Source organism: Hemibagrus wyckioides, linkage group LG03, assembly GCF_019097595.1.
Source record: "Hemibagrus wyckioides isolate EC202008001 linkage group LG03, SWU_Hwy_1.0, whole genome shotgun sequence".
Classification (NCBI taxonomy): Eukaryota; Metazoa; Chordata; class Actinopteri; order Siluriformes; family Bagridae; genus Hemibagrus; species Hemibagrus wyckioides.
Genome location: NC_080712.1, coordinates 12,004,641 through 12,019,836, shown reverse-complemented (window position 1 = coordinate 12,019,836; position 15,196 = coordinate 12,004,641). Strand labels below are relative to the sequence as shown.

The window sequence follows — 15,196 nt, the reverse complement described above, 5'->3', positions numbered from 1 at the left end:
GATCATTTCCTTAGATTTGCTTCTAAAAAAATATGTGTTTGTCATCAAGTATAAAAAGGAACTATTTCCTCTTAGTGTACAAGATCATTATCATCCTTTAAAGGTATGGTAAATTAAACTTCATTGAAGATATTTATGATGGGTGATAAGGAAGTCCAGTGCTGCCATGAATCAGCATCCTTTTTTTAAAACACAACCTGTGTGCATGTTTCAGATAAATGTAAAACATTATCACATGGATAAAACATTAACTACATTATTCTAGTCCAAAATATGATCATTAAAATACGTGAATGAATGATATATAATATATAATATATATAATTATTATATTATTATATATAATGGCAGCGTGTTTTTGACCTGGTGTACACTTGTAAAGAACAAACATGACGTTCCACTTCAGGTCAAATCTATTGAAGTGTTGTCTGAAAATGTCCACACTTCAGGGACAAATTTGAAGAAAATCGGACATTTTAATATCACAAATTGTTTTTCATTCAAAAGTGGTATCAGACTTTTGGACAGCACTAGATGTAGAAATTTGGTGTCCATTATCCATCATAGGTTAGGAAAAATGTACATTTTAGCGTCCCAGCTATTAAACATTTTGTCCCCTTATGAAACATTTGGAAGAGTCACACCTTCAACAGGATGTTGTATCATCTGATGTTTCAGAAGGTCATGTAAAGAAGAGTGGTAATTCCTTCCATTCTTCAAACGAACCTCATTACTTTCAACGACATCGTCAGCTTGAACTTATAAAACGGTGGTCCAAATGACAGATTTAAGTAAATGATTAGGTATAAAATAACAATAATATTAATCGATAGTAAATTGTGATGTCTTTAAACAGAAAAATGCAGTCATGTACACTAACCCTCAAAAGTTTGGGATCACTTGCATATTTCAGCTTGATTTCAGCTCCATATCAGCCAATCCATCTTGTGGGAGATGCTCCAGGAAGCATGGGGTGAAATATCATCAGATTATCTTGAGAAATTGACCGCTAGAATGTCCAGGCTGTAACTGCTGCAAAAGGCAAAGTTTCATCAAGAAAACATTCATTTCCATTATTTCTAACTCTGACATGTCAGCATGTCCTGTTCTTTTGCCATATCTTCTATTCAGACTCATCTTGTGGGTGTTTCCTTGGAGAACAATAACATTTCGGAGTGAAATTTTTAGTGTACTAAACTTTTATTAAGGCTTACAGTATAATAATACTCTAGAAGGAAAGGGGGCCACAAAATGTACATTTGATTCTTTCCAAACAAAAACAAAAGCATAATTTTCCCACATGCAAATTGAATAGGATATAAAACATCCTCTGTTTGTTGTTAGAAACCCATTTGATTTACGGTTTACTGACACGATCAGCTTCTGTCTGTCTTTCTGTCTTTCTCTCTTTCTTTCTTTCGCAACTCTGAAACGTTCTGAACATTTGACACACGAGCGGAAGTTTGGGAACATATGCAAAGCAGGAGCTATGTGAGCGCCAATCAGATGGCTGCTTCAAGAACACGTGGTTTCGGAATTCCCCTCTAGAGTACGGGGCTTTCCAGCTTCGATGGCTGCTATGTTCTAGTCACTTCAGTCTCCTAAGGACTGAGTCCAGAACTAACTCAGACTGCAAGGATGAAAGAATTACATCTTCTTTAGCATAAGAGAGACTTCTAAACGTTATTTTAACCTTTCATATATATTTACTTTAGAAAAAAACAACAACAACAGTAACTAATCTTTGTGAAGATTACCAGGAGGTGAGTGTAATATCACTTTAATAAACATTCTCTTTATGTAATAACTGTATAATAAACTATGTAATTAACTTATGCATACTTCAGTTATTGTGTAATGAAACCGCACTGATATCTGAACTAATGGGTGGCATTTTATTTCAAATGGTCTTGTTGATATGAATATGTATTTAATAATTCTCAATAATTAATGGTAAGAAATACTAAACAATGGGTATTGCATACTGCTATAGTATATATTGTTTCTAAATATGTCCGCTTAATTTCCACGCACTCTTTAGTGCACTAGTAGATAGGATTTGTGACAGAGCCAATTGTAGGCATACCTGGCATATTTACCTGCTGATGTGGAAAAACACCTGGCTGACAGTGAATAGATATATACTTAATTTAAAGTACATTTCAAGCCCTTAAATCTATATAACGTTGTTAACCAGTTCGAGTCAAGCTGCACTGGTAGGTGTGGGGCAACTGGAAATTCCCTGACAACTTCTTGGACTTAACCGTCTAGGTCTTTTTTGACTTATTTGTGGGGAAGAGGGGGAATAACATCCACAGGAAGCAACAAGTGTGTAAAACATTTTTGTGTGAATTTCCCACAGCTCATTTTTGGATTTGTACAGCAGTTGTACAGCAGCATGGCCGGAGCTCTGAGGTACAGAATATGTCTTTATACTTTTATTTACACATCATTCGATCTGGAACAGATATACAGTTGTCTGAGCGCACTAGTGAAAATGTGTTTATTATGCATGCTTATCTATTTTAATGCAGGTCTTTTATTACAAATGTTACAGTCGGCTACAACTAGAGGGAAAAGTACAGTCACGGATAGATCGACATTAATTTTAGGCTTCTGTAGTTTTGCAGTTTGTCGCTCTTTTGCGTTAATGGCAACGTGCATTTGACTTGACGTAGACTTGCATAGAAAAAAAATCTGATGATCCACTTCAGGTCAAATCTATTGAAATGTTCACTGACAATGTTCACACTTCAATGGAAGGGACGAATTTGAAGAAAATCTGATATTTTGTACAGAGGAGTTAACATGGTCAGTATCACAAATTTGCTTACATTTAAGCAGTGAGATTCACTCTATAATAATGATTTGGTTTCTTTGCTTTAAATTTTTCAAAACTTTCTTTTTTATTAACAGGTTTAAATGAACCAAAAAAAAAAAGACATTTTGGACCACACTAGACATAGCAAATAGAAATTTGGAGTCAGTTAGAACCCGGTTTGGTCATTTTTGCTCATTTTGGCTACAGGATATCATGCAAATGTTGCAATGATCTGGCAAGAATCCTGCAAACAGAGACCAGAGATTGTGTAGACTGTTCTAGAAATCTTGCCTCCTCCATAATGAAAGTGTATATAATTGAGCGGAAGAATGTAGGTAGGTGCCTAAACAGGCATATGTGTTTGCATCGTGTATAAATTATATTAGCGATGTATTGCAGCAGTGTTGCATGTAGTTGTTTTGCATGGAATTCTACACTGGTTTATTCGTCTATGTCCATAACCAAGGGTTAAATAACTAAGATAAAGGTTTGAAGTGTAGCAAAATAAATCGATTTGTTTAGTCCTGTGCTGCTGTATGTGATGCTTCTGCACATGCTATTGTGCGAAAAGTTTTAGAAATCCTGCTACAAATCAGGATCCCACCATTTCAGCGAAGTAAAGCTATAGTAAAGACATGATATAGTATTTTTTATCACGTCTGCAGACATGAATATGATCTATATCAAGTACATTTCTGCATCATCATAACTGCACAGGATTAATTCAGTGATTAGAAATTTGTGGACTTCTGGCTCACCTGTGGTCTGTGCAAATGGGGTCATACTGACACTTAACGCCCAGAATCCTCTCTGATGTGGTTAGTGATGTCTGAAGACATGGCTTGCATAACTTGAGCTTCCTGTGGAAAAAATCACACGTTTGTACTACATGTGTTGAAACGTCCATCTAATGGGCTACTTTTGTCTGGCTGTAAATATAATGTAGCTGTTGTTGTTGTTTTTTTTTTTTAAGAACAGCAGGAATGAGATAAAACAAATGTTTTACATATATTTAAAAATGCTGTTTATTAATATTTTTCCAGTTTTTTGTTCCAATTTGATTTGGAGTGATTGCAATATTGGGCTTTATATTTTTCTGAGCATTTAGTGAATCCTAAAATCTTTGCAAAGCCCAAATGTTACTTCCTTTACCAGCTTGTGTTTTTACACAATCCTCTTACACCCTGCACTAGAACCTTCTCTGTTTCAGTTTTTAAAAGTATAACTAATCCCTTTTTAAGGTTTAGTTTAAACGCAGCTTCTTTGTGAATATATGATGTGAAATCTTGTGTTACGGGACCCCGTTAAGTTACGAAGTATATTATAAACAATTAGCAGTTTGAAGATCTTAGACTGCACAGAACTGAAGAAAAAGAAAAATTATGGGGCAGTCCCCTCATCGTGTCTAGAGAGTCTGTACTCTACACTGAGTTGCATGTTAAAAAATGTGAATTGGAAGTTGACTAATTCTGCAACACTAATTCTTTCACTACGAGACATGTTCATTTTAATACATTCCACCTCACTGGAGTTTTTTCTCTTCCTGTTAAAAGAGTCATTATTACCATGTTTTGCTTCATTGCTTTAAGCTTGACCAAAAGCCCCAATAGGGAAATTTAGGGAAATGAATTCTAGTGATTTTTGGGAATGTAAAAGTCAGAAGCATTTCTGGATTAGTGTGATGATTTCCAGACAACAAAACCACCCAAATATCCAAAGATATATAGTCCTATCTCAATGTACACTGTTTGTGAATATTGATTACTCTGTTCAGTACAGAAAAAGGGATTCTTTGTATAGTTAATGTATCTTAGCTTGTAGTTTGGCATTCTTTCTGGCGGGTAGACACTGAGTTGTAGGGTTTGAACCAGAAAAATAGTTTTAAAAATAGCCGTTTTATCTCATCACAGTATACACAATACAAACAGCATTGATGTAAACAGAGAATCAGGTTGGGTTGCACTGTTTGCTATTCACTCCACTCATTTTCCCTTTTTTTTTTAAAAAAAAAAATTGTACCTTAATTAGCCTCCTGGCAAAATGAGCTAAATTTAATTTCAGCTTCTATATAGATTCATAGTGGGGGGGGGGTCGTTTTGTAGTCATCAACTATTGTGCCACTTTTAGTAAGACTTCATTTTCAACAGTCGCAGTTTATAAATATTAACAAACATATCTGAATCATGGCCTGAAACATTTATGTACATTTTTCTCTGCATTAGTCAAATAAAAGCAGCGCAGTTATATAGAATCTTTCCCAATCTGGAAACACCAGCTCTGTGATACAGCCCAGTGTACGTGTGTCTCAGCATCTGACATCAGAGGCAGCACTGAGCTGGTATTCTTGGGGCTTTCCTCTGTGTTTGTTCACTGCCCTACTTCCTGGAAGTAACGCACACACACAAGGGAGGGAGGGTGAAAGAGAGCGAGAGAGAGAGAGAGAGAGAGGCTGAGAGAGAGCGAGAGAGACTCGGAGAAAAACACCACTGCATACGCATTTCTGCCTTTTAGAAAGTGAAACCAACCTCATCCTAAAGCCTTGCTGAAGTAGAAGACTTCTCTCCATTTTGTTTTTCAGGTACATTAAATGGGGAAGGCCTTTATCTCAGTTTTTGTGTCATAGATTGGGTTAGTCAGATGGGGAAAGGCAGGAGGGAATTTAGAGGAACAGTTACAGCAGTGTGTAAGAGACTCAGGCACTATTCTCTGAATCACGGGCATGACTGATCAAGGTTCTTTCTGAGCTCTAGGGAGATTTTGTGCTCTAAATCTAGTGCCTGATTAACACTTGACTCTGCTTCTCTTCCATTGCAGCATGGACGAAAGTCAGTACGGCATGAAAATGTTTGACAGCGAGGTAAGGCTTTTTTTTTTTCGGCTCCTAATTTTTTTACTGTGTTTGTACTGTTTTATCAAAGGCTAATATTACTCTGAATGTGGCTAGCTGAACATAGCATGACTGTCTGGGTTTCAGATGTAAACTGAGCCATTTCTTTGCTTCGAATTTTTTTAGTTAAGCAACTCGCATGACAGAATGGTGATAAAAGCTGCCTTTTATTGCTTAAACACTAGTGATTTGGTCATGGCTATAAATAAGACAGATTAATTAATGAATTAATTAATTGAGTTGGTGATGTTTTGCTTTGCACTGGGGATTCAAGCTATTATATATCGGCTTTGAACTTAAGCATAAAATGCACAGTTCTCTGTCCAGTTATATTTAAATGTTTTGTTTAGCTAAATCATTTACACAGATGCACATGACCGGTTGCAACAGATCGGCTCCAGTAGCAAGAAAGTAGCGAGAAAACTAGCATCACTGAACTACAGCAACTTTTTTTATTCCCACATGTTTATTGTCTCTGTTACTTAATTTGATCCCCCGTAATGACGTCCACAAACCTAAACAAATCCCCACCTACCATTCTTTACTGTACATGTGCCACAGTAACGGAACCACAACATCCCACAACAGTTGTCTGAGGTGGTAGATTACAACATTATCAAACACTGAACACGCTTTAGCCTGAGAAACACTGGCCTATGGTTTGCTCTATATTTCTATTAAAAAACCCTCATTCTTAAAAAAAATTTTTAAAACCAAGTCTGTAATTTTCACAGTTTGTGATGGACGTCTCCTATCACCAGTTAATGCCCTCGTTTGAGATTAAAAACGAACCCTTTGTTCCAGAAACAGGTGAGTAAACCTCCACAGAACATGTTTGACTTTGTGGAGTATGCACGTTTATTTGACGATTCTGTAATGGTCAGTCAGTGGTGGTGACACAGTCTTTGTTCGTTTTAGCTCATGGACCCTACTTGCAGATCATCGAGGAGCCCAAACAAGTAAGCAGACCTTCCTTTATCCATTTTTCTTTTTTCTTGAAATGAGCAAATAGCTTTAGCGGTGTAATGTCGCTATTATTGCAGAAGGATATTGAAGGCAACAACATAATGTGAGTTAAGTAATTTCAGATAAAAGCAGGAAAAAAAGAAAAGAAGAAGTATATTTAACCATTATGTATTAAATATATGTGTTTTAAAAAATCAATCAGTATATTTAATATTTAACGTACAAACACTTAATTAATTGTGCATATATTATCAGACAGCTTTTTTCTGATTAAATGTAGGGGCATATATGTATTTAATTATTTCTAGAAAATGAATAAGTGTAAGACAGTAAACCACGTGGCATTACGTGTCTTACATTATGTGTCTTGTGATTGTATGGCAATGTTCAAGGGAAATTCCCATGATTTCTTATTTTGACTCCTGAGGATCACTTTAATCGTAAAGTACAGCTTGACACTTACTGTAACACTTTGTGTGTGTGTGTGTACGCGCATGTGCAGAGAGGCTTCCGGTTTCGTTACGAGTGTGAGGGTCCGTCTCATGGGGGTTTACCAGGTGCTTCCAGTGAGAGGAACAGGAGGACATATCCCACTGTCAAGGTAATAAACTGTACACAAACACACACACATATCAAAAGTTTCACTGATATCCTGTTATTTATTCTTTATTAATTATTCTCAGCAGAATCAAATCATTTTTAGATAATTGAATAGGTGCATTGTATCGCTTATGAATGCAAGGGTTATACATCTGTTTGTCCTCCCGTTCAGGTGTGTAACTACGTGGGTCACGCTCGGGTCGAGGTGCAGCTCGTCACACACACCGATCCCCCACGTGTCCATGCACACAGCCTCGTCGGAAAGCAGTGTAACGAGAACGGAACCTGCAGCATAGACGTGGGTCCCTCCGACCTCACAGCACAGTAAGTGTGCACTTAGGAGGAAAACTTGTCTAAATGTGCAGATGTCCAAAATCATTGCATAAATCGGTACAAAATGTCCATTTTGCAGAATTGGTGGTTTGATTAGATTTTGGTGTACGCTTTTGTTTTTCAGGTTCAGCAATTTGGGTATACTTCATGTCACTAAAAGAGGAGTGGTGGATGTTCTGACAAAGAGACTGAGGGACGAGAAAAAGAGAGCGAAGCACCCCGGATACCTTTTTACCGGTGAGGTTACAGCTCCTCAGTGTATACGAGCGAGATGTTCTTCCTCCTTCTTTACTGTTGTCTTACCCTTACTCTCTTGAGTTCCAATGAGCAATTGGTTCTAATGTTATCATACACTTAGCAATTCATCATAGACAAAGCCAAGTCAGGATGTAAGACCCATGACAATAACCTTCAAACATACGTTTAAAGCAACATGAAAATATAAATCCGCCATAGATGTATAGCTTCTCAACTTGCACAGGCTAGGTTAAATGGCTAAGCATTATTTAAATAGGACATTGGCATAAATCTATGGTTGAAAAGACCCAAGGAATAAATTCATAGACCTCCTGTTTGTGGTCCCTAGGGTAGAATTTGAAACGATGACAAGTTTAATAAATAACTGAAAGATTTTATGATTTACTGCATTACGTCTAGATTTTTCAATTATGACATTTATCGTCTTTCACTTCTTTATGTATTAATATCGTTAAGAACTTGACTGGCTGTTTAGTGTATCTGAACCTCAGGACATTTTCTGAAAACAGTGATCCAAAGCATTGAAATTAGAAATGAAATTAAAGAGAAATCTCATCATTTTGAATGGTACAGATACAGAAGAGCAGGCTATTGTGCGAGAAGCCAAAGAGCTGGGCAAGAGCATGGACCTGAACATAGTGAGGTTAAAGTTCACTGCCTACCTTAAGGACAGCAACGGAGGATTCACCAGAGCACTGAAACCGGTCGTCTCCAACCCCATCTACGACAGCAGTACGTTTTCTTCTTTTCAGCACACTCTGATGTTTTTGAGATGTTTTTAGATGAAGTGAGTGTTTTAACGACTCAACTTCTTTCCAGAATCTCCCAATGCGTCCAATCTCAAGATCTCACGCATGGACAAGTCTTGTGGCTCGGTGTTGGGAGGGGATGAGATCTTCCTGTTGTGCGACAAAGTTCAAAAAGGTACAAGCTCTATTCCTCTGGACTGGCACATAATGTCTTTCTGTAAATGGTAGATTGAGACAGATGTGTTCCTGCTTCTAGATGATATTGAGATTCGTTTCTACGAGGAGGACGATGAAGGGGGCTGGGAAGCGTATGGAGATTTCTCTCCTACTGATGTACACAAACAGGTGTGTTTAAAAAAAATGACTATTTTTATATTTTATTGTACAGAATTTATATTAATTGCATATGGACTTCACTTACTCATCGTTTAGCCTTGTTAAATTTGTCATTAAGATTTTTAGGTGGTTTTTTTTTAAGATCCTAGTGGAAAGTACAGTGTTATTTATCACGTGGCTGAATGCTATCATTTACACCCTGCGTCCCCGCCCTCTTCCAGTATGCCATCGTATTTAAAACGCCAGCCTATCACAAAGACATCGAGCGACCCGTCACTGTCTTTCTACAACTCAAGAGGAAGAAGGGTGGAGACTGCAGCGAGCCTAAACAGTTCACTTACGTCCCACAATTTCACGGTCAGTCTAGATTTCTGCTAAATTCCAATCCATTTTATCCAGCTTGCCTCACATTGTTCTCTTCTATATCAGACTGTTTGTTTTATATACGAAGAATATTCACACTGTAATATCACGTCCTCAGATAAAGAGGAGGTTCTGCGGAAAAGGATGAAGTCTCTTCCCCAGCAGTATGACCACTGGCGGGGGCCACAGGGTGGTGCAGGAGGCCTGGGCAGAGGAGCTGGGGGCTTTGGAGGTTCTGGAGGAGGTGGTGGAGGAGGTGGAGGAATATTGGGAGGTAAGCTCTCATTTTTGTAATCACTATTGATGCTTTGCTATGGGAATTAAAGCTAATGCTTTTGACTTACAACACTTATAAAGAAAAATTCTACTTTAACAAACTGACTATATTTACAAACACAGCAGTTCTCTATAACCACATATTTGTCACCAACAGACCTAAAGTAGCTGACCTAAATTCCTTAGCTAATCTTTTCCCATGTTACTTGTACATGTAAAAGAGGCATTCAATTTTCCATCATTAACTTAAGCAAGATTATGATTTGAATAATTTCTTCCTCCCTTTCTTGTAAATGTTAGAGGTTTTTTTTTTTATTAAATGAGGAATTCATTACCATCTCGTGAGGCAAAAAGAGTGACAGAAATAGATTCTTTGAGTAAATGAGGATGTGGTGTACGTTTCATCCAGTCCCTCCATTCTTTTTTTAATTTTGTAAAACGTCTCTGTTTTTTTCTTGCTGTTAAGCAGTCCTAATACAGCAGTGATGACAGAGGCACACAGAGATCATTTTGTCTGGAATTTTTTGGAAAAGGTCACAATGAAACGTACCTTTTTCTTTGCAATAGGATTTCAGTTTAGTCATTTGGATGGCAACTTCTATGGTGGCAACTGTGGTGGATTTGCAGGAGGCACACAAATGGCGGAATCTGCTCCACAGCCAGAAACGACCCAGGAACAACAGCAACAACAACAGCAAGAAATTCCCACCAGCTTAACAACAACGCAACAGCTCCTTCACGTTGGTGAGTATCAGATCAGTAGCTCTAACTTTTGTTGCCCAGTAGGGAATACCCTGCTGTGACAATATTTTAATGCTACACTAACCAGTATCGCGTCACGCTGTGTTTTTAGCCTCGGCTCTACAGAAGCGGTCCACCGCGGCAGCCTTGCACAGTGCTAAGGCCCTGCTGGACTACTGCTGTACAGGGGATGTACGCTTCCTCCTGACCATGCAGAGACAACTTTGTGGTGTTCAGGATGAGAACGGAGACACGTGAGTCTATTTAGTTTCCCTTTCTTTTTGTAGAGGAAAATTACAAAGAACTACACACTGGAGGTTCCCTAAAATTCTTCGAATCATTTAGTTATTAAAAAGCTTATTGTTTTGTTTGGTTAGCTCATAATATTTTAATATTCTGTGTGGGTGTTTTTTTTTTGTTACACATAAGGCACACATGATCATCAGATAAACCCTGTACAATTTCTAATATATTCCCTTTTTGTGGTGTTTTCCAGGCCCTTACATTTGTCCATTATCCACCAGCAGCCAGCAGTGGCCACCAAGCTTATTCAGACCATCATGAACACTCCTCAATTCAAATACATCAACAAGTTCAACCACCTCAGCCAGGTAGTTACCACAATATTCACAGTACACCTTTCTGGCAACAAGCTTTCGAATAATGAAGAGGACAATCTGATTGGCTCTCTGTCTACTCTATATTCCACTTTTTAATGGAGTTTCAGAGTAAGATATATTCAGTAAACTCCTAAAAGTTCACAGACCTCTCTGGTGAGTGAGATGAGACAAAATAACCAAGTATTTGTTGACAGTCTGCAGGCTAAATGTGGTTTGGTCTGTGATTGGTCGCCAGCCATGCCATTTAAATAGCCTCTGTGTGTGAAAGTAGGTGGTAGAATATTCTCTAGCTATAGAGGGCCAAGGAAGTCTTGTATATCATTAGACAGCATAAAGAGGAACTAGGGAAAACAGACACACACGTACACACCCATCCTCCCCATGTGGTAAACTGATACAATAAGGGCACACAAATAACTGCCTCACAAATAAAATGCCTTGATTTGTATTGGAACATGATTCCTCAAGCACTACATGTTAAAACATATATTTTTTTATCTATCCTTTGTTTTATAAAAAAAAATGCATCTGCATTGAGATTTCTCAACCACTCACCACACTCAAATCAACCTCCGCAAACCATTTTATCCTAAAATATTAGAGTGACTTTATTGCATATTGAATTCTTGCCTCATTGTGTCTTCCTCCCGTTCAGACCCCGCTGCATTTGGCCGTGATCACCCAGCAGCCCAGGTTGGTAGAGATCTTGCTAAAAGTAGGTGCTGACCCTAACTTACTGGACAGGGACGGACGGACAGCGGTGCATCTGGCCGCTCTTGCCGGAGACGACGCCATCCTCAGAGTGTTGCTAAACATGCTAGGAGAGCACCATTCTCACCTACTGAACACCGCTGACTTCTCAGGTGAGGGTCCAGCATTTCATCCCGGATTATTTGAACAGGAGGTTCATGGCTTCAGCCAATAGAAAATTTTTATAAAGGTGCCAAACAGTGCTTGATGTGAAATGGAGTTACGTTGTTTTCTAATGAGAGTGCTGTAGGGTTGCATTTTACCTGAGCATTTGCTGACACGCTGTGGTGGAACCTTAAATAATAAGTACAGCAATGTTTTCAGAGTTGCAGTTGCGCTCCATTGCCGAGAGGTGTTAGTAGATGTACTATTATATTTAATATTTATAGATAAATGTGACCTTATCTCTAGCAGCTCATGCAGCTATACTTGGGAGATATTAGCATAACAATAACAGTGTTGTAACGCTCCACAGTGTTCTTTTATCTCTTGATGAGTTAATGCTTTAGATAGACTGAATTTTGGGGCTTTTTCTTGCACACTCAGGCCTATACCCACTCCACCTGGCTGTAAGAAAAGGAGGCGAGCGCTGCCTGCGTGTGCTGGTGGAGGCCGGTGCCAAGATCAACATGCCTGAACAGAAGAGCGGTTGCACAGCACTACACCTGGCTGTCAAGGAGAATCTTTTCAAAGTGGCCTGCACTCTCATCACTGAGGTACAGAAAAACACACTATACAATTTGCAACAAAACATTGCTTAGATCGGTTATACCTCAACAAATTACACTGACCTAGAACGATGTATGTGTGAAATTAGAACCTTGTAATGATAAGAGGTCAAGTCAAAGCTACGCATCAGAATGGTCCTGTAAGTGGTGCCAACGGTCTAAACATAACAGTCTGATGTCACTTTATTGTCTGGAGTACTCACTGCAAGTTCAAATCTAGGTAATATCTTAGCTGTCTGTAGCCCAGGAGTCCAAAAGACTATATCTAGCCCTGCTCTCTAGGTTGAATGTACCATCTCTGTCCCTTGGCAATCAGTGCGACACCAGCCAATTTCATGTTAGCTCATATTCTAAATAAGGCAGTTGGTACAGCTTAACAGCTAAACCTTACATGAGCAGCAGTGTGGTGGAAGCACGTGTTATAGACCTCACTCTCCCAGATTGCTAGCTGTTGTGTGATTGGAAGAATATGAGACAAAAGCCCAACAACAAGGCTAGTAGCAACAACCTCTTGGTAGTTATTGTATGATAGAAGAGAGAGAGCTAGCAGTGGGAATTGGCCAATGTGCGACTTGGTAAAAATTCCAGAAAATATACAAGTTATATCATAAGAATGTTCATAGATAATGTTTAACATGAAGTTAGGACTCATGGCTATCTGGTTTTCTTGCAGCTGAAGGCTGACATTAACGCATGTACCTTTGGAGGAAACAGTCCACTGCACTTGGCTGCCAGTCTCGGCTCTCCACCCCTCTGCTCCATACTCATAGCAGCAGGTAAATTGAAAAACTTTCATCCTCAGATTCTGTTCACTGGAGTGTCGAAGAGAGGTTAGTTTGCGTAGGTTGTATATAATCAACATTCCTCTCCTCCTCAGGCGCAGATAAACAACTGGAGAATGATGAGCCACTCTTCTGCTCCTCCTCATCTTCTGATGAGGAAGACCAGGATGTGGGCAGAGAAAATGTAGAAGGGCTAAATGAACAGGACATAAACAAACAAGTACAAGAACTGTTGAATTTATCAGAGAGCAGGCGAATCAACCCACGCAAGAGACCAGCAGTTGGACACACTCCTTTTGACCTGGCCAATTGTCAGAAGGTGAGATATGCAAACTACAGAGTTATTGTGACTGTGTATGCTGCTGTGTTGTCGTGTACTAACGCCGCTCTCTTATACAGGTTAGAGATCTGTTGGATAGTCCAAAGCCGAGTCACATTTCATCCAAAAAGACAAAAAAGAGCACTGAAGATGGTAAGCAAGATTCCAGCAGCTTCTCTAGCTTTCTTTATTAAGCCTTTTTAGTAGCCAGCATCCTAAAATAACAAACTATATCAATTATTGTGCAGTGAGCCAACCTTTGGACACCGAAACAGTCAGTAAGCTGTGTGGAATCCTCAACAAAAGCCAAGTGTCATGGAAAGAGCTGGCAGAGAAGCTCGGCATGCTCACATTGGCACAACTGTACCAAGACAGCCCGTCACCCTGCCAGAACCTTCTAGAAAACTACCAGGTGAGAGAAAGTTTGTGAGAGGTGGATTGTATTTTTTTTAGTGTCGATGCCAAACACTATTAAACAATTTTAGTTTGTGTGTATACGTTGCTTACCCTGCCGTGTATGTGTGTGACTGCAGTTAGGCGGTGGTCCGTTAGAGGGACTGGTAGATGCACTGCAGTCTCTCGGGCTGGCAGAAGGGGCCCAACTTCTGAGAAACAAGCAGCCCAGTGAGGACAAGCAAAGCACAGGTATGACACTTTCTTACCAGACCAGGATATTAGATCATGTTCCACATCCAAATCAGAAGTGTCTACAGACACATTTCTGCCTTACGTCTTTATGAAAATCCATGGCTACTGCAGGACTCACACTGCATGTTTCCTCTTCTCCTAGACACAACAGTGGACAGCGGCTTTGGCAGCCAGGAGGCGGACACTCCAACCATGGCTAATGACTGAGCAGCGCAGTTCCATGAAACAAACTGATTCTGTATGATGCTTGATCATCAACCTGATGGAAACTTGTCCTCAACTTGTCACAGTGAAAAACTGACAACCCAGATGCACACACAGATCTTTTAGTACTGAGAGAGACTCAGAAGAGCTATGACCGGTGCTCAGCAGGCCATCTGTAAGATATTCACAGCTCATGGAAGTTATTAGAATGCGATACTCAGATATAACTCATCTTCAGTATCCAGGATGTAACATTTGCAGTTACCTTGGTACCCTAGATTGCAATTAGGATCTTATGTCTATATTCTAATGTGTTTGTCTATGTGTCGATTTTAGTGTATTACTAATACTGTGTATTTATAAGAGGAGTGTTTTTAGCTTTATCTGTGCAATAGAGCCTTGCTTGATTGTTTTATTTTTATTTTTTGGTACATGGCACATATAAATGTTTGCTTTCTTGCCATCATTGAAATAAATATATTTGAAAAATTTTACCTGTTTCCTGTGATTGCACTAGTTTCCTCCTACTGTAGAAAAACATACAGGTTGCCAGATTGGCTATGTTAGGGTGAATTCTTCTTCATTGCGTCCATGGAGAGGCTCTTCATCCTCAGCAACCCTTTACCAGGATAAAGCAGTTACTCAAGGCGAATGAATGTTTATTTGGAATAAAAGACTCACTCTTCCTGACATATAACGAGTCAGGACTCTGTTGGCTGGCAACGTGAGATGTTTTTCCCTCTGTTGCATAACCTTACACAGAATTTTAGTAGATATAAGATAACAGCTTCATATTTTAGATGCTTATGAACAAG

At 39.0% G+C, this 15,196-nt stretch overlaps 1 protein-coding gene across 3 annotated transcripts; it reads left to right on the top strand.

The window, feature by feature from the left end:
* Window positions 1-1,562: 1,562 nt before the first annotated feature.
* Window positions 1,563-14,873, top strand: nfkb2 (nuclear factor of kappa light polypeptide gene enhancer in B-cells 2 (p49/p100)). Of its 3 annotated transcripts, XM_058385965.1 has the most exons (24): window positions 1,563-1,763; window positions 2,363-2,415; window positions 5,636-5,678; window positions 6,443-6,518; window positions 6,627-6,667; window positions 7,177-7,275; window positions 7,447-7,598; window positions 7,732-7,844; window positions 8,439-8,597; window positions 8,685-8,789; window positions 8,871-8,959; window positions 9,172-9,307; window positions 9,432-9,587; window positions 10,157-10,333; window positions 10,443-10,584; window positions 10,827-10,941; window positions 11,606-11,813; window positions 12,247-12,416; window positions 13,102-13,204; window positions 13,306-13,529; window positions 13,610-13,682; window positions 13,778-13,941; window positions 14,063-14,174; window positions 14,320-14,873. In XM_058385965.1, exons 2-24 carry the CDS (start codon window positions 2,399-2,401, stop codon window positions 14,382-14,384), a joined length of 2,739 nt encoding a protein of 912 aa, XP_058241948.1. In that variant the 5' UTR covers window positions 1,563-1,763; window positions 2,363-2,398; the 3' UTR covers window positions 14,385-14,873. The 3 variants fall into 3 exon arrangements, with proteins under 3 accessions (XP_058241948.1, XP_058241950.1, XP_058241949.1); XM_058385967.1 differs by lacking the exon at window positions 2,363-2,415; XM_058385966.1 differs by lacking the exons at window positions 1,563-1,763; window positions 2,363-2,415 and adding an exon at window positions 5,022-5,399.
* Window positions 14,874-15,196: the final 323 nt, after the last annotated feature.

What these genes read in the sequence shown, in the direction of transcription:
- nfkb2 (XM_058385965.1), top strand. An exon ending in TGAAAATGTTTGACAGCGAG is followed by an intron (nt 5,679 to 6,442) that starts GTAAGGCTTTTT and finishes TAATTTTCACAG; the next exon opens with TTTGTGATGGACGTCTCCTA. An exon ending in AGGTGGAGGAATATTGGGAG is followed by an intron (nt 9,588 to 10,156) that starts GTAAGCTCTCAT and finishes TCTTTGCAATAG; the next exon opens with GATTTCAGTTTAGTCATTTG.